Source organism: Chelonia mydas, chromosome 2 (genome assembly GCF_015237465.2).
Source record: "Chelonia mydas isolate rCheMyd1 chromosome 2, rCheMyd1.pri.v2, whole genome shotgun sequence".
Lineage (NCBI taxonomy): Eukaryota > Metazoa > Chordata > Testudines > Cheloniidae > Chelonia > Chelonia mydas.
Window position 1 is genome coordinate 170,595,366 of NC_057850.1, and position 26,256 is coordinate 170,621,621.

The 26,256-nt window shown below is 42.9% G+C and overlaps 1 protein-coding gene across 7 annotated transcripts in view; it reads left to right on the top strand.

Moving 5' to 3' along the window:
- GLI3 (GLI family zinc finger 3) overlaps nt 1–26,256 on the top strand; it is a 242,973-nt gene that overhangs the window by 205,294 nt on the left and 11,423 nt on the right. For all 7 annotated transcript variants that reach the window (XM_043540549.1, XM_043540552.1, XM_043540551.1 and 4 more), the window contains 2 exons: nt 24,217–24,366; nt 24,988–25,152. In XM_043540549.1, coding sequence (XP_043396484.1) covers nt 24,217–24,366; nt 24,988–25,152 — 315 coding nt within the window. The remainder of the gene's footprint in view (nt 1–24,216; nt 24,367–24,987; nt 25,153–26,256) is intronic.

Sequence of the window (26,256 nt, forward strand, 5' to 3'; positions counted from 1 at the left end):
ATCTCCTGACTCTACTCTCTCACTGAAATAGCTCTGTTGACTTCAGTGAATTTGCTCGTGATTTTCGCTGGTGTAATAACAGGAGAATCAAGTCATGTGTGTGTACGTGTGCATGCGTGTGCACATAGGCGCACATACTATGTATACAGAGATTTTAACAGGAAACTTCTCAACTTTAACTATGGCAGAGCTGGTGTTCTGCTACCATATAGATCAGAGGTGGGCAAACTACAGTCCATGGGTCACATCCGGCCTGCGGGACCATCCTGCCCGACCCCTGAGCTCCTGGTTGGGGAGGCTAGCCCCTGGCCCCTCCCCCACTGTCCCCCCTCCCCCACAGTAATGCCGCCGCACAGGCAATGTGGCTTGCGCCCACCCACCTCTCAAGCTTTCCAATAAGCCTGTCCTGCCGCTCTGAGTGGCAAGGTAAGGGGGCGGGGGCTGGGGTGGGGTTGGATAAGGGGCAGGAGCTCCCAGAGGAGCAGACAGGGAACAGGGAGTGGTTGGATGGGGCGGAGGTTCGGAGAGGGGGTGGTCAGGAGACAGGAAGCAGGAGGGGTTGGATAGGGGGTGGGGTCCTGGGGGGGTGGTTAGGGGCAAGGGGTCCCGGGAAGGGGCGGTCAGGGGACAAGGAGCAGGGGGGGTTGGATGGGTCAGGGGTTGTGAGGGGGGCAGTCAGGGAGCGGGAAGTGGGAGGGGGCGGGTAGGGGGCAGGGCCCAGGCTGTTTGGGGAGGCACAGCCTTCCCTACCAGCCCTCCATACAGTTTCACAACCCCGATCTGACCCTTGGGCCAAAAAGTTTGCTCACCCCTGATATAGATTATATAACATACACAAAGACTATGTATGTGTGTATATGTACACACAGCATATATATTACAGCACAATTAAATCTAAATCTTAGGCATACTAATCACTATTTGATACTATTTTTCCTGCACTGCTTGTGTATCCTAATTTCCTCTGCCATTAGTATGAATTGTCGGTGCTCAACAAAAGCAGGAGTGGACCCCAAGAGATGGTGTTTTCTTATTGAATTTATAAACAGAACTTTACTTGCTCTGGATAAATAAATAAAAATATACACAAAAGAGGTGTTATGGACCCACCCCAGAGGATTTGACACTGTAACAATTTCAGTGGTGGTTCATATTTTCAAGTGGTGTGTGCCACTTAGAACTCAGCATGGTTAAATTTTCGCAATACATACACCAAGAGGCAAGGTGTTAAACCATTCAGATGCTGTGCTTTATTTATAGCACCTGTCCATCCTTCCCCTCTCCCCCCAACAGTTAATAGAAAGATTCATGATTCTTCATGGTTGTCTATCTCGTGTCTGACAGTACCGACTGCCCTGCTAAAGCAAGTCACTATCTATAATTGATATCCTTCTATGGAATAGGGTGCCGGTTGCAATTGAAGGGTTTTGCTGAAAGCTCTTAAATCCTGACAAGTTCTGCCCTTGTTCTGGTTCAGTCGCTGAGCTACACTGCTGGAATTCCAGGGTTATTTGAACTTGGTGCAAAAGGGATGCATGTGTTTCACATTAGCAAATCACAAAGTTGGAGAGTAGTATTAGGGCCTGGGCTGTGTTCGCCTGCCAGGTACATTGAACTCCTGAAAAGCTTGCTTACTTCCATTACTGTTTGCACATGTGTGTTACATACTTCCTTCTGTACATCCTTCAAAAAATATCTTATTTATTTTAGCACTTCAGTTTGCTGCTGGGGTCTTTATCATGCAGCTGTTTAATTAATTTCTCTGCCCAGCGAGATATTATAATTGGGCTTAGCTGAGCTCAAGTTTGTTTTAAATATTTGATAAATGTTCTCTAACGCCCAGAAGCTAATAAGATACTGTATATTTTTTTAAATCTGCTTTTTATTGCAGTTTGCCTTCCTCCCACCCCACCCCAGCCCCTAGAAATCAGTGAGACTAGAAAGAACAAAATATTGCAAAGGGGTTAGACATTAAAGATAAAAAATTGTTAAAGAAAATTATCCTTAAAGGAAACGACTGAAGTTATTGTTTAAATATTAACACAATAGCAATCAGAAAAATGCAACACTGTTTCTCATCCCTCCCCTGCTTGCTGTGTAGCCTTGATGATAATTATTCTTTTATTTGAAAACACAAATAGTTATACTTGAAGAACTATAGACCTATTTTGGTTAGTGTTTTCCGCTTAATCATACAGCAGTAAAATCCTCTTATGGTTCTTGTGTTTGATTATATGAGATCAAGAAAGCCCTAAACTCAGACTGACAGTATACATTTTGCATTTTAGTTTTCTGAATCCTTCCTGTGCATTTATAGGGCTAGGTTTCCAGATATGCTCCCCCAAGGGTGGAGGGATACCACTGCCCTTGCACTCCACTGAATGCAAACCTGCTATAGTAACTAGCACTTCTGTGCAGGCAGTGGGAAGGATACTTGTACTTTATGCACACCTCTTGGCATATACACAAGGGTCAGCTACAATCTGGCCCTTGATATTTACAAAGACCAATCTACGATCTGCAGCATGGCCTGTACCCAATAGGACTTGCCAGGTATTGGAGCCATTCAGAAGAACCAACATGTGGCATTTCCTTCATTGACTTTCCTCCAGATTCTTCCTTGGAGGCAGAGGGTTGCACCTCACTCTCACAAAAGAAGCAGAGGGTTCAGCCCCCAAAGCCAGCCCATGCTCCCAGATCAGGGCTACCCACTAGGACATCTAGGCCAAGCTTTTCAGGAATAACTGGTGATTTTGGGTGTCACAATCTATGATAGCCGATCTGAGGCACCTTAAATAAGGCCTGATTTTTCAGACACTGCTAAGCACTCAGCCACTGAATATCAGCCCCCTTTAGGGTGATGCAAGTTGGGAACCCAAAAATTGAGGCACTGGAAATTACTAGTCACTTTTGAAAATCTTGGCTATTCTGCTTCTGCACTGCCTCCTGGTGCTGCTTCTGTTCCCTTTCGGAATGGCTGTGGTGGGCAGGGATTGGACAGAGCTTCCCTTAGCTACCTTCAGTGTTCCAGGGCATGGAAAGGACTCCATTCCCCATGCTGAGACTATGGGCAGGTTACTGGCATGGATAAGAGGTTGCAGGGTCAGGCTGTGACTGAGCATGTGAGACGCACTTGTGTGCACATTCAAGAAAAGGTCCTTGAAAATCTTATGGCCAACGGAACAAACAGACCTGCGTGGACCAGGATGGCAGGGTTCCACTGACAACAATTTAGCTGTGCATTGGCATCTTATTTTAAATAGGCAGTTACAAATACAGCCCTTCTCAAATGTGGTTAGTCATCTGCTGTATTCTTTCTTTCTTTTCTTCAGCGCTGACCATGCGTGCGGTACTGTACGTAAAGGCATGGCCCCAGGAATTGAGGGGCTTAATGATCTAAAGGAGCCTCATGACACACGTGTATTTAATGTATTTTTATTTGAAAGGACTATTTTCAGTGTGTTTTGCTGTTATTTTATTCAGTTATATTGCAGTATCACCTAGCAGCCTCCACTAGGTCAGAAATTCATTGTGCTTGGCAGTGCAAAAACATGACAGCCCTTGCCCTGAATAGCTCACATACGTTTCCTTTCAGTTGAAATGACTGAAGAATAGATTTGACCATTATTTTAATCGTTATTTTCTAGGTGGAGCATTTTATCTATAACTAGCAAAGTTATTTTTCCCTTATTGGGTCCGGACTTTGCTCATTTTCAAAATGTGGACAATTAGTCTTTCTCACAGTAGGGTGACCTGAGTGAAATCCAGATCCTGGACTTGATGATGGGCTTGGGGAGGGGCAGAGCTTTTTAGAGGTAAGAGAGAGCGATGGAAAGGTTTTTCAACACCTCCCCTGTGTGTTTTGTAGCTGTCCTCAGATCTAGGATGATAGTAAGAGGAGGCACATGCATAGAGGGACTTCGGTGAATTTTGAGTTCTTAGATTTTGAATCCCCCCCCGCCCCGAGTTTATTTAAAAAAAAAAAAAGATTATGGGGAAATTATGCCCCCCCCGACCTTGCATATGGCACAGGCTGCCAACTGCACAGCTAGAGTGTCCGTGTGTGGAGTTGTTGTTTAGAGCACCAACATGCTTTCTAGAGAGTAAAAAGGCACATCTCTGCCCAACACACTTGTGCTCTCTCTCTCTCTGACACACGTTCTCTGTTTAGACATATAGTGTAGAATGTTTGGTTGAAAAATATACTAGTAAATTACATCCCGGACCTCTGACCCCTATCAAAAGTAACTGTGTAAGTGCTCTTGGTTTCAAGGCTAAGTAACTCCAGACTCACTTAATGGCTGCTACACAGCTGGTTTCCACGTGCAGGATGCAAAGTCAGTAGCCTTGAGGGCCTGGCACATCCCCCGCCCACCTTCAAAATGTCTCTTTTCTGTGGTCTGCGGGCCGCCCGTGTATTGGATGGTCATGCATTTTGCAACCCAGGGCTGTGTTTAGAGTAAGCCCTGCTATATTAGATACATTTCCTTGCTCGCTGGAGGCCTGATCCAAAGCCCAGTGGAATCAGTGGAAATACTCACCATTGATGCCAGTGGGTTTTGATTCAGGTTCCCTAAGTGGTCTATTACATAGTGTGTATAAGCTGGTAGCCCTGAGTATCCCGATGCAGAGTACGGCCTTCAATGAACCAGCGAGGAAACGGAAGGTTAGGTTGTTCTGGTTGCTTTTATTTTTTAAATAGAGAGAGGGTTGCAAATAAACAAACCACCCTAATCTGCGAGGAATTAAAAGGGGATTTAGAGAGAGGCCATGTAATCATTTCAATTCTAATTGCTCTATAATTAGCATTTCTCTTTCAGCATCAGTAAACCTTGTTGTTAACCTACTACTGCTTTTCGTTTGCACTGCTGGAGCCAGTTAAACTGAAAGGAAAGATGAGCTGCAAGACGCAGTTTAACTAGCACAAGTGGGCACACAGATGGGAAGAACCAGGTATGATAACAAGCAAGGGGATTGGCTGTGCTTTTTGAGTGCAAAGACGTACAGGGGGAGTCTTGTGGCAATGAATATTATTTTGCGTGTCCGGTGGCTGGTTTGGGTAGCTGTGCAATCACACTGGCAACTTCTTTCTTGTTTTAGTTACATGAGTCAGGTGATTTCCAACATATATTCCATGTGTGAAATAGCGGTTGAGGCCCAAATCCTGAATATCCTGCCTGAATAAACAGTGTTTAGACAAATGTGTGGACAAGGCACGGGACAGAGCAATGGACTATTCAGCACTCATGTATCATAGCTGGTGCATAACTGATTGTATCTGCTAGTCCAGAGTGTTGGGAAGAGCACAGTAGGCCCAACTTGCTGCCACCCCCACCATAGGGGACCTGGGCCAGCAGATTTACCCTTGTTGAAATTCACTCCTGTGCAGAAAATTGCTGTAGAGCTTGGTTCTGCCAAGTGCAAGTTCTCCACTGTCTGGCACCCCACATCCTCCAGAAGAAATGCAGTGTTTCTACTGTGCTTTGCCTCCCACATGGCTGCCTACAGGGTAGAAGGCTGGATTTGCTCCACAGTGCACACAAGAAAAGCTAGATTCAAAATCTTTGATCTGAGGGCCCCATTTTCCACATTGGCCACCCAAACTGTGCCTGAAAGGTTTGCGTGTGCAGTGATTGCTCCTGGGAATCTATGCGGACCAGGTTATTACATGTGGAAATGCTTGATCATGCATAGAAATGGCAGTTTTGCATGTGTCAGTGTAGGCTTGTGGGTATGCAGTTACATTTAGCTGATGCATTTTAGACAGTTCTAAGAATTTGACACTAAAGTTTCAGTTGCTCTATTCCCTTTATTCTATCTTTTTTGCAAAATCTTTTGTTTGTGTAACTTCTTAATAGAAACAAGCAGCGGATCCTTTTATCCTGACTGAATACATTCAGTGGTTTTGCTCTGAAGCTTTTATGCTCGTGTGACTTTCCTCAAGGTGCTGGGTATCTAATCTATAAAATGAATGGGTGGTGTTTTTGTCAGGAGTGGGTAGGTTTGGTGGCTTGTACTGTAGGTATGAGGTCTGCAAATACCATTCTTACATGTATCACTGGGTTGAGATGCTGCAGTTCTTAGAGTGAGATAAAGTAGTCAAGCTGAAAATGAAACAAAGCTCTAACTGTATTCCTCCTTGTGTTTAGCAGAGATAAACTTCAGTGGAGTCTCAATGCTGCTCCGTTTGGCTTCTGGCAGCAGCTTTAATTGGTAAAATGCAGATTTTTTTTTTTGATCAAGAGAGGATTATTCTTGTTATCAGTCTGGAGCATCTTATTTCAAGATGAAAAGACTTTGCTGAATTACAGATGCCAACATTTTTACAAAGCACTTTGGCGATTGACATCTCAAAGAGAAAGTATGATTTATTAGCCTATAATGGCTAACACTGAGCGCTGGTCTAGGTCCCACTGATTTGTGAAATTGCTTAATATGAATTGCCTTTTGGTGTAATTCAAGCCCCAGGTTTCTCAAATAAACTTAGTATATAAAGTGTATGTAACATTTTGTATCTGCAAGGGGGGGAGGGGAAAGGATGAGGAACACAAAACAAGAGAAAGAAAGAAAACCTGCTTTTAAATCCATCTTGGTGGTGCTTTTTACAGTAGTTTGGCTGATAAGCTGGCAGGGTAAAGATTAATAACGAGGCTTGTCGCTATCAGTACTTGCTTGTCGATTCTCTGTAACAGGGCTGTCTGTTCAGCATGGAAATTATTGATTAAGTAAAAATTGCTATTATATTGTGAAGTGATCCATAATCACAAACAGTGGTGGACATTCCTCTTTCACATCCCAAGCCATGCATCAAGTTTTCCCTTGCAGTAATTTATTGTGTGCTGACGCTCCCACTCATTAGGCTTATCCTCTCCTACATGTGTCAAGAAAGCACTAAACGAACAGCAGCAGCATGGTGGCAGGTGGGAACATACTAAATTTTCAGGTGGAAGGAGGAGGTTAAACAGCTCAGCTAGTTCCAGCCATTCCTTTCCGTTAGCAGCTTACCCCCAACAGTGCTTTTCTCCAACTATGGGCCTGATCCAACTTCCACTGAATTTAGTGAGTGTTTTGACATACGTTTCAATGAGAACAGGATCAGGCCCCACAAATATCAGGCCTCTAAATGCTCATTATTCCATGTGATTCTATTATGCAGTTGTCACTTACATTAATTACCGTACGTGGCTGAAGTTCACCCAGGCCCGGAAGGGAATAAGATCCCATAGCAGGTTGGATAGGAATAGGGCAATGCAGACAGCAGTGAAGTCGAATAAAGTCTGCACCCTCCTTTACATCTTGGAGCATGGGGGACAGTGGGTGATTTAAGACATAGTCTTCTATGTTGCCTTAGTTGACAGGCTTCCTGAGTTTAGGATTCCTGAGTTAGGGTTGCTTCAGTTAAGGCTTTGTCTTTTTCTCTCATTTTATTTTTTCTTAAAATCAGAGAAATTAAATGCAGCAAACGAATGTTAAATCATCATCATTAACATTATTACTACTAATTCTCTTACTGCATTTATATAGCTAGTATTGATGCACCATTTGCCTATGATTTTTGCACTTTAAAACATTCCAATTTTGCCATAACTGGATAACAGTACCTCAGTATTTGTACTATTTCTTATACTTCTGTATGCTGAGTTTAAGGAGTACTGCAAATTCTGATTAATTACCTAGGACGATTAGCAAGTTTTTAAGTATGACCACTCTGGTTCAAATTAAGAGAATACTACATTTTTTTTCTAACAGGGAGCATATGCCTTGCACACTTACCCATACCTCTGTACAATAGAACCACTTTCTCTGAATGGATCAGAGCCAGGAGATTACCAGCTAGGAAATTAGTTGCCAAGGGGAGTCCAGCCCTTAAGAGTCAGTAAAAAGCCTGAACAAATCACATACTAAAGGCACCAGGCTCAGGCTCTGATGGCTTTTGGATGAGGAAGCATTACAAAGCCACAGGCTGGTCACCAAGAATGCCCTTCCATTGGCTCCTGTGGATTTCTTCCTAGGCTAGCACATTCCTGTCAAATTCCAGTGGCCACAAAAGGGCATAGGGAAAGGGATGATCATTGAGATAACCCAGACCTACATTAGCTAGGGTTTTATATAATAGTAACTTCACCTGGAAGTGAATTAACAGAAATATATGCTCTTCAGTTCTCTCCTATATACGGCTGGCAATTGTGTTCTGTGCTACCTGACACTTATGAGTAGCCTTTGTAGCCTTAGGCTGAGTGTGTTGCAGTAATTGGGCTTTGAGCTGGCAAGGCAAGGATTACATTGTAGTCTGTATCTGAGAAGAAGGAATGCAATCTTCTCGCCAGCAACAGATGAAATGAAGAATTAGTGGTCACTGCTTATGTCTGGGAGTCTGGGAGGAAAGGTGAGACCAGCAAGACCCCAAGATTGAACGCCACCTTAACAAACTGAAGACAAATGCTCTCACGGCAGATGCAGTCCCCATCAATTCCTCAAAATGCTTCCCACTCCTAACAAATATCACACCCATACCATCTGGATTGATGCTGAGCCAGTTAGCCTTCATCTCAGTCCCTGTTTCTGCTATACATCGGGAAGCCAGGAAAACACCTCTGTCCAAATTTCCTGGAAAGGAGACCTATCAGGTGAAATCCTGGCCCCATTGAAGTCAATGGCAAAACTCTGATTAAGTTCAATGGGGCCAGGGTTGCATTGTATCTGAGTCTCATCGACATATTAATAACACTGTATTCAGAGTGCTTCACCGTTCCCCTCGTGGTTCTTCATGCATAGTGAACAAGTCAGGTACCATGCCCACAGAGGGTTTTGCAGGTTGAGTCATGGAAAGAAAACGTGGAAGGTTGGGCCGTGGCTTGGGGGTGCACAGGGATGGTGAGAGGGTGCTGAGGGCTGATTGTAGAGCTGGCAGGGACGTTGGTTGGGAGGAATGGCTGGTGCCGGGTCGGAGATGTACCTATAGCCACAAGTCAGTGGATACCGATCTTATAAGGATTATAACCTTTTGTAGCCCTGACCCATATTCTATGACAAGCTCAAAAGAGAAACCTTACAAGCGCTTGAGAGATTAAGTCTGAATAGATAGCTAGCCGAAGAAGCCCAGGTCCAAGCGTAATGCCTGATGGGGTCTGTAGAAGAGATACTGCTGCATATGTGTCCAGTTTTGGGACCCACACTGCAAGAAGGAGGTGGAAAAATTGGAGAGAATCCAGCGGAGGGCAACAAAAATGATTAGGGGACTGGAACACATGACTTATGAGGAGAGGCTGAGGGAACTGGGATTATTTAGTCTGCAGAAGACAAGAATGAGGGGGGATTTGATAGCTGCTTTCAACTACCTGAAAGGGGGTTCCAAAGAGGATGCCTCTAGACTGTTCTCAGTGGTAGCAGATGACAGAACGAGGCGTAATGGTCTCAAGTTGCAATGGGGGAGATTTAGGTTGGATATTAGGAAAAACTTTTTCACTAGGAGGGTGGTGAATCACTGGGATGGGTTACCTAGGGAGGTGGTGGAATCTCCTTCCTTAGAAGTTTTTAAGGTCAGGCTTGACAAAGCCCTGGCTGGGATGATTTAATTGGGGATCGGTCCTGCTTTGAGCAGGGCGTTGAACTAGATGACCTCCTGAGGTCCCTTCCAACCCATATTTTTCCTAATAACCAACCTAAACCTCCCCCACTGCAACTTGAGACCATTACTCCTTGTCCTGTCATCTTCTACCACTGAGAATAGTCTAGAACCATCCTCTTTGGAATCACCTCTCAGGTAGTTGAAAACAGCTATCAAATCCCCCCTCATTCTTCTCTTCTGCAGACTAAACAATCCCAGTTCCCTCAGCCTCTCCTCATAAGTCATGTGTTCCAGACCCCTAATCATTTTTGTTGCCCTTCGCTGGACTCTCTCCAATTTTTCCACATCCTCCTTGTAGTGTGGGGGCCCAAAACTGGACACAGTACTCCAGATGAGGCCTCACCAATGTCGAATAGAGGGGAACGATCACGTCCCTCGATCTGCTGGCTATGCCCCTACTTATACATCCCAAAATGCCATTGGCCTTCTTGGCAACAAGGGCACACTGTTGACTCATATCCAGCTTCTCGTCCACTGTAACCCCTAGGTCCTTTTCCGCAGAACTGTTGCCTAGCCATTCGGTCCCTAGTCTGTAGCGGTGCATTGGATTCTTCCGTCCTAAGTGCAGGACCCTGCACTTATCCTTGTTGAACCATCAGATTCACCTTGTTGAACATCAGATTTCTTGTTGAACATCAGATTTCTTTTGGCCCAATCCTCCAATTTGTCTAGGTCCCTCTGTATCCTATCCCTACCTGCCACCGTATCTACCACTCCTCCTAGTTTAGTATCATCCGCAAATTTGCTGAGAGTGCAATCCAGACCATCCTCCAGATCATTTATGAAGATATTGAACAAAACCGGCCCCAGGACCGACCCTTGGGGCACTCCGCTAGATACCGGCTGCCAACTAGACATGGAGCCATTGATCACTACCCGTTGAGCCCGACAATCTAGCCAACTTTCTACCCACCTTATAGTGCATTCATCCAGCCCATACTACTTTAACTTACTGACAAGAATACTGTGGGAGACCATGTCAAAAGCTTTGCTAAAGTCAAGAAACAATACATCCACTGCTTTCCCTTCATCCACAGAACCAGTAATCTCATCATAGAAGGTGATTAGATTAGTCAGGCATGACCTTCCCTTGGTGAATCCATGCTGACTGTTCCTGATCACTTTCCTCTCGTGTAAGTGCTTCAGGATTGATTCCTTGAGGACCTGCTCCATGATTTTTCCGGGGACTGAGGTGAGGCTGACTGGCCTGTAGTTCCCAGGATCCTCCTTCTTCCCTTTTTTAAAGATGGGCACTACATTAACCTTTTTCCAGTCGTCCGGGACTTCCCCCGATCGCCATGAGTTTTCAAAGATAATGGCCAATGGCTCTGTAATCACATCCGCCAACTCCTTTAGCACTCTCGGATGCAACGCATCCGGCCCCATGGACTTGTGCACATCCAGCTTTTCTAAATAGTCCCGAACCACTTCTTTCTCCACAGAGGGCTGGTCACCTCCTCCCCATGCTGTGCTGCCCAGTGCAGTAGTCTGGGAGCTGACCTTGTTCGTGAAGACAGAGGCAAAAAAAGCATTGAGTACATTAGCTTTTTCCACATCCTCTGTCACTAGGTTGCCTTCCTCATTCAGTAAGGGGCCCACACTTTCCTTGGCTTTCTTCTTGTTGCCAACATACCTGAAGAAACCCTTCTTGTTACTCTTAACATCTCTTGCTAGCTGCAGCTCCAGGTGCGATTTCATTCCTACAAGCCCAAGCAATATTTTTATACTCTTCCCTGGTCATTTGTCCAATCTTCCACTTCTTGTAAGCTTCTTTTTTATGTTTAAGATCCGCAAGGATTTCACTGTTAAGCCAAGCTGGTCGCTTGCCATATTTACTATTCTTTCGACACATCGGGATGGTTTGTCCCTATAACCTCAATAGGGATTCTTTGAAATACAGCCAGCTCTCCTGGACTCCTTTCCCCCTCATGTTATTCCCCCAGGGGATCCTACCCATCAGTTCCCGAGGGAGTCGAAGTCTGCTTTCCTGAAGTCCAGGGTCCGTATTCTGCTGCTTACCTTTCTTCCCTGTGTCAGGATCCTGAACTCAACCAACTCATGGTCACTGCCTCCCAGGTTCCCATCCACTTTTGCTTCCCCTACTAGTTCTTCCCGGTTTGTGAGCAGCAGGTCAAGAAAACCTCTCCCCCTAGTTGGCTCCTCCAGCACTTGCACCAGGATATTGTCCCCTACATTTTCCAAAAACTTCCTGGATTGTCTGTGCACCGCTGTAGTGCTCTCCCAGCAGATATCAGGATGATTAAAGTCGCCCATGAGAACCAGGGCGTGCGATCTAGTAGCTTCTGCGAGTTGCCGGAAGAAAGCCTCGTCCACCTCATCCCCCTGGATCATATTGAATGACAGAACTCTCTTTAAAAAGAAAAATGTTCTTTGATTGATTTATACAGGAAAATCCTGTTGAGGAGCGCCCTCTCTCTTATTCTAAGAGGATCAGTGGTAGCAGTACAGTGATTCGTTACAAACTATTAAAAGCAATGGGAAAGATTCATGGCTTTGCAGAATGTGGTCCAAGCCTGAACTGCTGGACTCAGAGAATTACATATCATTCAGCAAGTACCATATGGGTGCTCAGTGTTTACATACACATGTTTAACATACTCTAAATAGCAGATCGCTTTCACTGTCCCTTGCTTTTCTTGCTCTCTATCTTTCCTCCACTGTGTGCATAAGATTTTCGATACAATAGCAGAGCAAAATTTTCTTAGGGCAGGATATACTTTGCTAACCTCTGCATGTAGATAGATGACCTACTGTAGTAGTGTGGGTGCTTGGAACTCTTCAAAATCTGATTAAAAATACTACTCTGTAGCTTTGCCTTGTTTCATCATACCACAGCATTTCTTAGATTTATAAATTGGCTCATGGGATTAAGAAGTTTGTCTCTGCTAATATAAAATGATATAAAGCTGCTGGAATATATGGTTACATTTTAACTCAAAGAGCCTGTTGGTCTGAACCTGCTTGAGGTCTCTTTTTCAGAACCTTGCCTTGAACTGCAATGTAATTTTAACAGATTTTTCTTATGAAAGCTGCACAATTTATGTAACGCAATTTATTGGTTTTCATGCCTGAAACTTTTTCCCCTTCTGCATCTTTACTATTCCGAGTTTATTTCTCAGCTGCGTTGGCTTGATCTGCAATGTGAAAACGCGGAAGTTTTAAGAAAAATATTACTACTTTTATTTTGGTTTGAAACCAAAGTACAGTAACAGATACAATAATAGCTGCCTAATCCTCAGCTCGGCCATGAGCTCTGTTCAGAATCTCCTAGTCTTTAATGGGCTGCGTGCTGACATAAGAGTCCTCCTGAATGGAGCAGCTTGTAGGGTCAGGGTCTAAATGCCTTCAGTAGAAAAGATGCCTAGAGTTTATTAAAGGGGAACAATATGGAAAAAGTAGTTAATTCACGTTTAATATATACAGTAGGTCTGATTTCCATTGAAATCACATGAGCTATGGCCGCAGGAAGGAGACCTATAGATTTTTGTCATCTCTCTTGCAGTAGTGAGAGGAAAACATCCAAAGTATTAAGCTGTCCTGCCTAGTAGGTGATAGTATGTTTTTATTTTCATCTTCAATAGTCTTTTCAAATAAATGAAATACTCTGTTGACATACTGTATATTATTACTCTACTGTCCCCTGCACTAAGCAGAGTTCTCCAAAAAAGCTAGAAATGGCATATAAACTGTTGAAAAAATTTACACTAAAATCTGCAGCTGTGTTAAATGCGTGGAGCAGTTGGCATGCCTATTTTTCATGTATGTTTTTGTTAACGGTTATATGCAGCTTTATAGTGGGTTCCTTACTGCAAGGAAAGAATTGAAATATTGTTCATATCTGATACTGCGTATGTGGATTTTTTTTTAGTAGGTTAAAAACATGGGTTTCCTGGAAATACTACAACGGTGGCATGTTACAACCATTTTATTCCCAATATACAAAGATCATAAAAGATGTGAATCTTGGATTTGAGCCTAAGGTCATACTGTATCTTTCCATATTCAATCACTCATAACATCAACTAAATTATGTATTTGCTGGGCAGCATTCTGAGATGAGCTCACTCATTCTGGTTGGTCAATGTGTGGTTTAATTATACAGTCATTGGAGAATGCAGCCCTGCAGCTTCTCCCCCACCATGCTATGGTCCCAATTCTGCCCTTACTTCCATGACTGCAGTTCCTATTGGCTTCCATGAGAGTTGTGCCTGTGTGACTGAGGCCAGAACTGAGTTCTGTGTGTGGAGTAGAACCTACTTATATGGGAAAATCCTTCCCTACGTGCACTTATACTACAGAACTGTTTCCCTGTGATAGCCCTAAGACTGTGCTGGCTCTCCTGTGCTCCACTCTGTGAGGTGCATTGGCTGGTAGATCCATGTAGAAACCTTGCTTCACCCTCCAGGCACAGCATCACACAAGGTGCCCTCATGGAGTAATTAGAGCATGTGTGTGTGTTTGTGTGTGACGCACACTTGAGAGGACTGCCCCAAATCCAGCTCACCAACCAGGGTTAGGATACAGGACTCCTTCAGTGGTTATAGCCAGGAATAGTGGCCTCTGCCCATCCACATAACTTGCACTAGGTGTTGGGGCACTGGATCAACCTAAGCCCAGAGCAAACAGTCCCTGCCCCTACTACTCTTCCCAGTGCTAGCCTGTTTGGGCCAGCCTGGAGTCATCCTTCACTGGTAGAGGGTTTAGAGACCACCTCCACATGGTCCCCTTTCTTTTCACTAGTATGTCTAGTGATTCTTGGGTTATGCTCAAGGCATTCTGAATTGATGACTTACCTGTTATTTATTATACGCACTCCACACCAAAGAGAGACCATCCAATGCTCGGGGCACCCTGAGACACATCTAATAGACTGAAGAACAGAAGATTGTTAAAATTGACCAAAGGTAAAATTTTCAATAATGCCTAAATGACTTAGGAGCCTAAACCCCATTTTCAAAAGCTATTTAGACCCTTGGGAGCCTACATCTCATTCCATATCAAAGGAATTTAGCCTTCTAAGTGACTAAGTCATGTCTGAAAATGGGAAAATTTTATGCCAAAGCAGCCGGACTTTTTCCCAACATACCCCCAGTCATGTGGTAGCCAAATGGAGCTTCAACACCCTCATCACACTTCCCACTAGACAGAAAGCCCCACTTTCCGTTCTCGGACAGTGCCCATTCAAATAGATGGACTTTAGCCTCATATCCAGAAGATCCCCAAACTAGGCTATGGGGGATGGGGTGGTGGCAGAGCATTCTGTTCAGCTTCACAAAATATGGAAGCTCTGACCCTCTTCTTAGACTCACGCACATACAATATAAACTTCAGTACAAAAGGGATTGGCCTGGCTTATCTCTCACAGGAGTTTCTAAGTATATTGTAAAATTCTTTCCAGAAATAAAAAGAAAAGAGAGTCTGAATGCCTTAAAATGTCAGCTGCCTCTATTAGCCTCCCAGTTAATAATGTAAGAACGTAACACTCTTCCCTGAGAGATGGCACTTCAGTTTTAGATTATGTCATGTGAGGGAACATCAGAGGAGAAACAAAACTGAGAACCCATTAAAGTCGCTTTTATATAGCCGTAAAATGATTAACACCCATACCAGTTGTTGCAGAGATTATGGCAGATGCTCGCTCCGTAAACCTTTGATATTAAGAAGTAAAAACACAGTTTTTGCCCATTGCTTTATGTCTGCCTGGACTTGCACAGGAAGTCAAGGAAGAATTGTAAAACACCACCTTTACTGAGCAACATTTTGCTGTTAGCAGACTTGGCATATTCTATATGTGAATGAAGGTATGTCAAATGTAACAAGAACAAGATGTGATCTTATTGGGAAAGAATCCTTATAATATCATGTTACCCCCTCCCTAAAATCCCAACGCCTATATAAAAACACAGGAACCTCAAATGCAGTCTCAAGGAATCCCTCTTCGGCCTAAACAGCAAAATATGTATGCCTCATCCATGCTGTGTCCTATACATACTGTATAACTACAATATCAGAGATTAAAAGAAAGGACATGCTGTATTATGAACTACTGTCTTTATTTTTAGGATTAGGTAACTTTTCTCTCTCTCCTTCCCCCCCCCCCCCCCCCCCCGACTCTCTTTATATCCTAAGGGCAGATCCTTTCTCTTGGGTCAGGAATGTAATAAGGCAGGTTTTGCTCTCTCCAGGATATTGTGTCTGTCTCACTGTGCTTAAATTGCCACAGAGAGCTCTTCAGAGCAAAATACAGTATTTTCTTTGTACATGGGCCAACGATTGACGTATCCTTGGGGACTTCTCTGTCTTTAGCATTTAAACATACAAGCTGGATATGTTTAACCTATTGATGGGCAACAAAGACAACTGCAGAATTGACTGATAGAGAACAGAAGAAAATGCTTTAAATTTTGGAGCAGAATCGCCCCCACACAGATTAGCAAATAGGAAACATTTTTAACTTACAAAATTGAGAATGCTTTTTGTTATTACAGGAAAGTGAAGAAAAATAATCAGATCTATGTTAACAGCAGAAACACAGGCAAGAAGAAAACAGCCCTGCTGGGATGTGTCTTTTACATTATTATATAACATGTTCCTGTTTAATAACAAGAGTTTGCATGTCGATAACAATACTACTCAAGACCCATTTCTGCTGTGGCAACAATTACAAATCCTCCAGTTCACGATGGCTCAGGAGAATGGGCGTTGGGAATAATTGACTCTTAGTTTGTCTATTTAGAATGACCATCGCAAAATGCAAATGTACGTTAAAATGGCTTGTATTTGACAGCTTCCTCCTCCCCTATCCAAGCCCTGTGTTCCTTGTTTCTTGTGGGGCCCTGACTGGCATTGTGGCCAACGGACTCCATTGTACTACAGGTGTTAAACAATAATAAAAGGCTGTGGTTGTCTTGTGCCATGGTAGAGGGCATTGAAGAGTGAAGCTGCCCAAGAAGAAGCTTGTGGAGGAATTCTGTCTTTCCGTCACTATGCCTCCTGAAGCATAAAGCAACCACTGAGACCCCCCACACCTTGACAGACTGCTGCGTACTTACCGATATGCACCTGGGATCAGCACTATTGTCTGATGGGATGTGGGGAGCTGTGTCCCTTATCCCTTCCAGTCGTTTTGGAGGGAGAATAGATTTGCATAGTATTTGTGCTTGGGGGGTTGGGGTGGGGCAAGAATTAGAACCAGGCTTGCACCTGTGCAGAGGACAATGGGGGCAAACGGGAGGGAAGAAGAGGGCTTCTTTTACCCTGTTTCCTCCCTTGCACACCTTTGCCAGGCTGGGCACAATCTAGCTCATGGTGCCTAGCCCAATGCATTTTACAAGCATAGGCACCACTCGAATGCAGCCACCACTGGGGACAGGATGGCAACCAACCAGTCCCCAGCATACTGCACAAGGGGGAAGGGGAACTTCACTGAGGTAAATCAGCTTTACTTAACACTTGTGTAAAGCTTAGTGGTGTGACTAAAATCATCTTTTTTAATCTCTTTTAGTGCTAGATTAAAGTATTGATAGTGCCTCTGTGGTTAAACTGAGACTGGGGCACTAACAGTGCCAGTGTATAGTCTTCTCACATGACTGTGTCCACTTTCCTTCTCCCTCCTCCTTTGTTTCTCTTTGTTTAGTGGACTTTGCAGCACACACAGACCCTTCCTGATCTCCAGTGTGTTTCTTTCTACTGCTGCTTTCTCCTCTGTTCCCTGTGAGTTCCCTGAGTCTTCCCCCTACTACTTTAACTTCTAACTGTTGCATCATCTCATTCCCAGCCCTCTCTCTTCAATTCCTGCTTTCCATTGCTTTTCCTATCATCCAGCATTTCCTATTTCTACCTTCTCTCCTCATCTCCTGACCATTCAACTGTTTGAAGGGCATACCTGCTTGCTGTCCCTCCCACTCTGCATGTGCATCTGAATCCGCTTCCATTTAATTCTGTTGGCCTTCTTGATTGGTTATAACTCATCATTATTTCTCATTCCACTTGGGTTTCTAATTTGGATCTTTCTCCTCCCTCCACTCTTCACTGGCTGTTCTCTCCTCAAGGAACTAAGGTGGGAATCAGGAAGACTAACATTAATGACAGAGACTAATAAAACGTTGACATGGGCACCTGACTTTAAATTAACCAGAATTCCAGTTGAGCTGACTCTTTTTGTCTTGTTGTAGAGGGTTGACAGCCATGGGTAGGATTCATCCAAGTACTTAGATGCCTGTCTCCCATTGATTTCAAATGCCTAAATACCTATGTGTACCCTACCCTATGTGAACTTACTGTATAAACATCTATGCTGTTTAGTGTATGTATTACTGTGGCATCACTTGTACAGATACCATATGGTGTTCAAGTCTATAGAGTGGTTTAAATGATACCTCCTGGTTTTCACATGCTGATAAGTTTCTGAAAGAGCCACCTTTTTGAATGAAGCTTTATGTAATTATTTGATTTTTTTTTAAATTAAATGTACTGAGCAAATTGCTCCAGTAATTTTAAAATTCTGAGCACCTGGGAAATGTTTTTCACTCTAAAAAGAAAAAAAATTGCCATACTTTGGAACACCGCTAATTGGAACTTCTGGACAGGCATGTATCTAAGATCACACTTTTCAATGTATGGCAATAGGCTGTATTTGGCTTTAAGAACTTAAAAGTGGCTTAAAAGCTTATACCACCATAAGGACTTAAAGCAGCTTATGTGCTTCTTCCATCTTAATGACTAAAAATGGCTTAAGTGCTTATGCCACCTTAAGGACCTGGGTCAAATACTTACTCATCTTTATATAGCAGTGAAGGAGATGTTGGCTTCTTGTTGCTGCTTACCTTGGCTGTTCAGGGCCTGACTGCTCCTCAGGCTTTCCAGTGTGATAGAAAAAGGACAGGGAGGATCCACACTTGCTTTCCAGGCAAGTGATGAAGAACTTCTACAATTGGTGGGAGATGGAGACCTCAATTTTAAGGAATGCAGTGTCCCCTGCAGAACTGCTGCAAGGGTTGGAGAGGAAAGGGAGGGGCTAGATTTTACCGATGGGATCATTTATAAAAATTCTACCCTGGGTGCAGTTGTGGTAGCAAGGGCTGATCCCACATACACACAATTTTTGCCTCCCTCTGTGATTTCCGTTGTGGGGGGATATCTGTGGTCTGGTAGGCCCATCTCTACATCCTGGCTCCTTTTCAGAGGTGTCTTCCATCTATGTGGTTCGTTCTATCTCTCACCAGTTGTCAGGGAGGAGGCCTGCCATCCTGTAATGAGATGTTGTGGAGGAGCAGCCACTCTGATGTCATCTCCTCGTTGCTTGACTGCCTAATATGGCAGCGGGGAGTAGTGATGAGTCATGGACTCAACCTCTGAGGAGGAAACAAGAATGGGCACTTGCGTAAGTGCTGCATGGTCACATCTCTAGAAGGGCAATGCCCTTTTTGAATCCACTTAGCCATCTAAGGAAGTTACTTACCCTCTCTGTGCCTCAGTTCCCCATCTGTGACACGGGGATACTAATACTTCCTTACCTCACAGGGGTGTTGTGAGGCTAAGCATATTAAAGATTGTGAGCTGCTCAGCTATTTCGGTACTGGTAGCTAGTACCTTAGATAAACAGATTTGATAGCTTGATATCAGTGCAGGGGTTCATATCGCAGATGCCCCTTGTATATTTGATAGTTGAAGCAATTTAATTGCACATGGACTTAAGGCCAAATCTTCATCCCTTGTGCAAAAACCTTAGTAAAGGGGCTTTACATGGAGCACCCACAGGTTGGGGGCAATTAATTCCTTTCCAACCCCGCCACACAGCTATTCTGCTCTATTCATTGGTGACTCCAGTTTGTATTGTTGTCCTCAAATCTGTGCTACAGACGCCCCTTACGCTAAGACTTGGAAAGTTGGCTCTGTGCAATTTGTGAACTCTCAACCTTCCCCTCCGTGCAGCTGCAGAGTATACCATGGTTAGAGGCTGTCCCACTGCACCAGCTCACCGTGGCTTACCCTCCGTCTCATGCCGAGTAACCGCAGCAGTTTTGTGTCTTTTCCAGCCTTGTGGACCTGTGCACTTGGCGTGGGGAGATTGCCCGATAAAGTGGCCGAACTGTCTGTACTGCTTTTAAATCCATGCATTTAGTGGGGACTGTTAGCTTTCACTTGTTCTTTCCAAGTGCTGGGGAAAAAATTGGCAAAACCTTAGTTAGTGCAAAATTTAAGTTACATAGTTTGTTTGTTTTTTTAAAAAAACTTACTGGAAATGCTAATGTTATGTTTTCCACAGCACCATTAACTTAGCCACATTGCATGCAAGTAATGCCTTTTATTTCTGGTTTTCTTGTTAAATATATTGCATAAGGTATTCAAGTGTATGAAATAAACTTAGATTTTTCTTCACACTGTTCTGTTTTATCCTCCAAACCATACTTTATTAGCCAATGCATCCTAAATTAGATCTATCTATTCCTTCTCTGTGGTTCCTGAATCATCCTTCCAGTGTCACAGGATAGTCTCTCTTGCTACTCTTTGGCCTTTGTTTATATATGAATGACTAATAGGCACCAAGTAGTCAGTCAGGATATCCCTATGTGCTCCCTTTCTATAGAAAACACACAGAAGGGGGAAATTAAACAAAAAAATCTTTTGGAAGTTCCTACCTCAAATGTAGCCGTGCATTTTCTGCTGTGGTGCAAAGCAGCAAGTGCGGCTTATGAAACCTGCATTGCCTCCACATTTTAGGCTATCTTTTATGCTTTTATTTATTGCCGGTCGGACGTGATCATAGGCTACTTTGGCTTCTAGGGCAACTCCAAATCATGCCTGCGGTCTCTAATCCTTTTGAGCATTCCAGTAGAGAGGATGGGCCAGATTCAGCCGTGATTTTAGTGGAGTTGCAAATTGCTACCCTGCATTGTGTGTTGCCCTATATCTCTCCCTCTGTGTCACAGTATTTTTGCAGAAATGTTATATGCTCAGCATAGCAGCACCCTTTAAACCAAAGAAAATAGGCTAGAACTAATTTAACTCTGTTGATTAACATTCAATTGGCATGAAGGTGAACAGCATTCTATTAATGGGCCTTATTTTTTGAAGGGAGGTTCTATCATGCTTGTGTGAGAGGGACATTGTGTGGAATGCTCTATTCTTAAGAGAGCTTCAGTTTTCAGATGAGAAGCTTTTAATAATATAGAGCCTGTTCCAGCAGAGCCTTATGTGAGTAATCCTTACTATGGGGAGTAGGCTTATTGGCTTGCACGAGCCTGTTGGCCTTAGTAAGGATTAATAACATGAGTAAGACTTAAAAGATCGGGCCTATAACAGACAAAAATTAAAAGAACAGTCTTTTCACACCCATAAGACACTAGGACTACTGCATTAAAATTCAATTTCACCAGGAAAAAAAAATCCTTCTGATCTAGTCCCTGGAATGTGACATTTCATGGGTGTAATAAGGTTACAAACAGATTATAAATTGAAACCCCATAAATCCTTATTGTACTGTACCAAAGCTTCTGCTTTGCATAATACTCTTATGCCAGAGCGTAAAGCTAAAAACTATTCATTTGTTCTCATAGTGGTGACCAAGGAATCAAAAACGCCATGCAAAATCCAAAGGTAATTATCAGAGTGAAAGAACCTGAATAGTGAAGTTCACAAACTAATGAACATTTTACATAGCAGTTGTCTGCAAGATCATTAATTCTATTTGTAGCATGTTTTTCAATGTGTGAGTTACACACATACATGTATATACTGCTGAATAATAATTAAAAGCCCAATAAAAATCGATAGACATTTTATTTAATTCTGCCTGTCTCTCTCTATATCAGTGAGCTGCTCCCAGAGTGAGGTACACTTCAGTCTGAGTAATAGTATCAGAATCTGACCCAAAGTGATGAAGGCCATCAATCTTATTGGCTAAGTGTTTTGTTGTGTTCTGCAACTGTGTATGTTTTATTATGGGGGCTTAGCACATTACATTCTCATTACCCAGTTCATCCGTCTCCTCTTTCTCCTCCACCAATGCCCAGCTTCTATTCCAGTGTCTTTACACCTCTCCCTGGCAACTTTCCACCCCTTCCTCCCAGAGAAGCTCATTCAAGAGTAAAATAAATGAAGCAGATTAGTACTTGATTTTGTCAGCCAGTTTCTTCTAGGCCTTCCCTGAAGATGGAGGATTTCAATGAGAACAAGGGCTTTGCAGACCAGCTTAGAGAGGACATTCAATTCATTGAGATAACATGGACGAAAGTAAAGATGACTGTGGGAAGAGTGGAGAGGATTGGAAAGGAGTGATAGGATAAGAGAGACTGGCAGATAAATAGGGAGGAGCAGAGTTATACAATGCTCTGAAGGCAATCACAAGACACTTGATGTTGTGGAGAAGGGGGGAGCCAGTGGAGGGATGTTAAGAGGGGAATGACAGTCAAATCACTAGGAAGGTGGTTTTAGTGGCTGCATTTTGCATGGATTGGTGGGATGGAGTGAATTTTAGGGAGGCCAGTGAGAACTGGTTACATTAATGAGGATGGGAGGTGACGAGGGCCTGGGTGAGAATCTTAGTTGTACTGCCGAAGAGGAAAAAGTAAGATTTTATAATTTCTGGGTAGGCAAAGCTAACAAGTTTTGCACACTGCCTGACTGTGTAGGTAAAATGATGCTGTTGTAGTTGAAACAAGAACAAAATTAACTGCCAGTCCCTATTTAAATCAGATGGAATGCAATTTGTGTAACATTCACCACTTCTTAGTTTGTATCCCATGTAGCTTTATCCAGCTCATGCACCATTTTATTTACTGGAAGAGTTGGCCAATAGTTATGAGTTTCGGCCAGTGAGTTTTGTACAGTCACTTTTTTTTTCTTTCAGGAAATAACAGTGCACATAAACCTCTCTGTACTGTTCTGATTCGGTTTCAAAACACTGACCATCTGTACTTTTTTGGTATAGGCTCATGTAATATGAATGGACGACAGAGATATGTATTTGAAACATAAACGTTGAAAGATTAAATGTTGTACATTGTCCAGCACATCTGTTCTGTTCAGATGCTGTGTGCACCATCATAACTTTTAAGAAATGGCAATAAAGCTTAGAAAACAGAAAAAGAACGGTCCTCTTTTATAGGAAACTCACATCTGTTTGCCATGGGGATACTGTATAATTGTGAACATAAGTGATTTTATTTGGTTTTCTGATCGTTTTCAGGACTTTAAAAAGATTAGGGTTATCTTTTTGTGCTCCAGTATGAACTACTGGCTTTCTGTATGTCTGACTCTTCTGTGAGCTACTTATGGAGCAGATACTGATTTCATCTCGGTACTAAGATCAAGTTGAAACTCTGGAAATAGTTTTTATATTTTTACCTTAACAGAAAGAATTGCATTTTCTGAGGCAGGAGGCCACCGAGTGGTAAAGCTAGGAAATGATGACTGTTTAGGAAGCCTGCAAAAACAATTGAGAAACTGTAATGACAAAGTATATGAAGGCTGGGATTTTCAAAGAAAGTTCAGTAGAGTTAGGCAACCAAATCCCATTGAAATTCATTCCATTAGGCCTCTTTGAAACTCCCGGTCTAGGGTGTTTTTTCTTAAAGGTGAGCAAAGAATTTGAACAATTAATCTTTTTCTAAATTCGATTTTATGTTGTGGATCCTGATTCAGGAGCCCATCCACGCACATAATGAAAATGTAAGCATGTACTTAAATGTGTTACTTTACTGAGTGGAACAGCACAAGTTACCTTTTGGAAAGAGCAAAAGTCATAGAACCAAATTCTGCCTTTGGACACCTCACACATATCCCACTGATCATAGTGACAGCTGCACAGGTGTTTTGGAGGGCCCTATTTAAGTCTTAGCCTTTGAGACAAGCTATTTAACAAGGGACAAACTACATTACAAAAAGACAAAAGAAGTCTGGGTTGGCATGAACTCCAGTTAGATTAGGGTTTTTTTGTTTGTTTTTTGTTTTTTTTTTATCATTGCAGTGAGTAATGTTTTCCAGGCATACATGAAATAAATACACCCACTTTTAAGAAAATGCTGGAAATATGGAGGGAGTCAGAATGGGTGGTTTGAAATTCAATGAATCAGTTATATTGCCTTTTTTATTTGGAGGACATATTCCCTGAAAAAAAATGTATGAAAAACTTACATTAGCATAAATTCAATAAGGGCCTGATTTTGCAACCCTTACTCACAGAGAGTAGCATGTAAATGAGACTTCATTGGTGTGAGTAAGTATTACTCAACATGAGTAAGGTAAATTGAGTCCTGAGTAAAATGTCAATAAACCCATGATCAACTTAATATCTTTGTATGCCATGGGCCTGTTGAGGTCAGTGGAAAGCCTCTCGTTGACTTTAATGGGCTTTGCATGGGGCCTTTAATTTACTTAGATTGTAAACTCTTTGCAGCAGGGACTGTCTTTTTGTTCTGGGGTTCCTGGGCACTATCATAATATGAATATTTAATAAAAAAAAATAATGTCTTAAACAGAAGCCAGAGAATCATACAGCTTAAGGCCAGAAGGAACCACCAGATCATCCAGGAGTTAAACTGTAATATTGTTTTGTACCTATGTAGCATATAAACAATGATCATATACACGGAGAGAAGAAGGAGTTTGTGTGCCGATGGCTGGATTGTTCCCGGGAGCAGAAGCCGTTCAAAGCCCAGTATATGTTGGTGGTACACATGAGGAGACACACAGGGGAAAAGCCACACAAATGCACTGTGAGTAAATAACTCTGAGTTCCAGGCTATCCCAGGGTGGATAGGATCACTTGGAGAGCACTATAGGACTGATTCTCCACTGCCTTGCCTTTTGCAGAGCTGTTTTAGACCTGTGCAGAATGTTTGTGCAAACAGCACCACATCAGCATGGTAACATGATCTCTCCGCTTTGTATGGCTGAGACTACAGAAGGTACAAGATAGGGCAAAATTAAACCCGGTTCGTCCACTAAACCATCTGATGAATCCCTAAAATAGCACATTGTTAAATAACGCAGAGGCATTTGCATGTGTGCTTAAAATCACTTTCCCACACTGAGGAGTATCTGGATCCTAGTGCTGACCCAAAAATATTAGTGACTGTGTAATGGATTTTAATGTTAAAACAAACATGAACATATTGTTACCATGCAGGTTTTCTTCTCTTATAATAGCTGTTTTACATGGTGCTGGAAATACTTTATTGTGGAATTGTGCCATATTTAAATGAAAGAAAAGAAACCCTCCATCACATAGGATTTGGAAAGCTTCTAGTCTTTGAGATGTCTGGTTTTTTTTATTGGTTTAATTTTTCTGCTAGTCCAAGTGTGTAGAATAATCCCTATGTGCATGTTGTCTCCAGTTTGAAGGTTGTACAAAGGCCTACTCCAGACTAGAAAACTTGAAAACCCACTTGAGATCTCACACTGGAGAGAAACCATATGTGTGTGAGCATGAGGGCTGCAACAAAGCATTCTCTAATGCCTCCGATCGGGCCAAGCACCAAAACAGGACTCATTCCAATGAGGTAAGCAAGCACGCAGGCAGTGAAAGGGACCTGGCTGCCCACAGACATACTGCTGTCAAAAGAATGTATTGTGGAAGGCAGACACAAAAATCCTCAAGAAACATGAAATAGGTAAGTTAACAACAGTAAATCATTTTAACAGCATGGTGATCTAAAGAGGCTCCTTGTCATTTTATCAAGAATCAAAGAGGGGGACTGGCTGGGTGATTTTATGGAGACTTTGTGTGGTAACCAGTGAAAGGGCTGTAATCCAGTAATAATTTTCTCGCTCCCTGAAGTGGAGGGGACACTCAGCTCCCAAGGAGAGTTTTAAGCCTCCTATTGTTGTTCTATAGTGACATCTGCTGGCTAGTCAGGAACATCGTCATCTCTGCCAGGAGTTTATTTGGAGTCTGATCCTATACATTGCCGAGCACCCTTGACTACCCACAAAGTGAATGGGAGCTAAGGGGGGTTTAGCATCTTGCTAGAGCTGCAGCAGGATTGGGATTTAGCTTCTTCAGCTGCTGTTGGTAAATATGGAAGAATCTCGAGGGGGCATGGCTTGTCCAAACTTCTGAGTTCTTCTCCCTACCCCTCTGTTCCACGTTTCGTTCTCTCTTTCCCTTTCAACTAGATTCTTCCCTAAACCTCATTCTTCCCTTCTCCTCAGTCTGCTCCCCGCTAGGCCTTGTAGAGAAATTAGCATCCTGGCTGATTGCATGGCCTGGAACCTGTGGTTCCTCTTCTCTCACAATCTCCCTCCATTTCCAAAACAAGCTCATCTTTCTTTGGTGATTTCCCACCACATCCATCACAGCAAGTCACTAGGGCTGGCATTCTCTTCAAATTTTGCAGTCTCTATAACATCTGTGGGTCACAGATGACCCAGACAGCATTGCACAGCTCCATATTCAGGTTAAACCTGGATGCATGTGTTCTGAAAACTTCTAGACTTGCTGATACATGATGGTGGATTTTGTAAATTATTACAAAAAGCAAAGGGTAGGAGATTTGCCTAAACCTGTCCAATACCTGATCTAAACTTTGGGTTGGTTCATACTTTGTTGGAATCAATTTGTCCATCGATATAAGGCACAAACAAGGTGGGGTTTTGATCTGGAC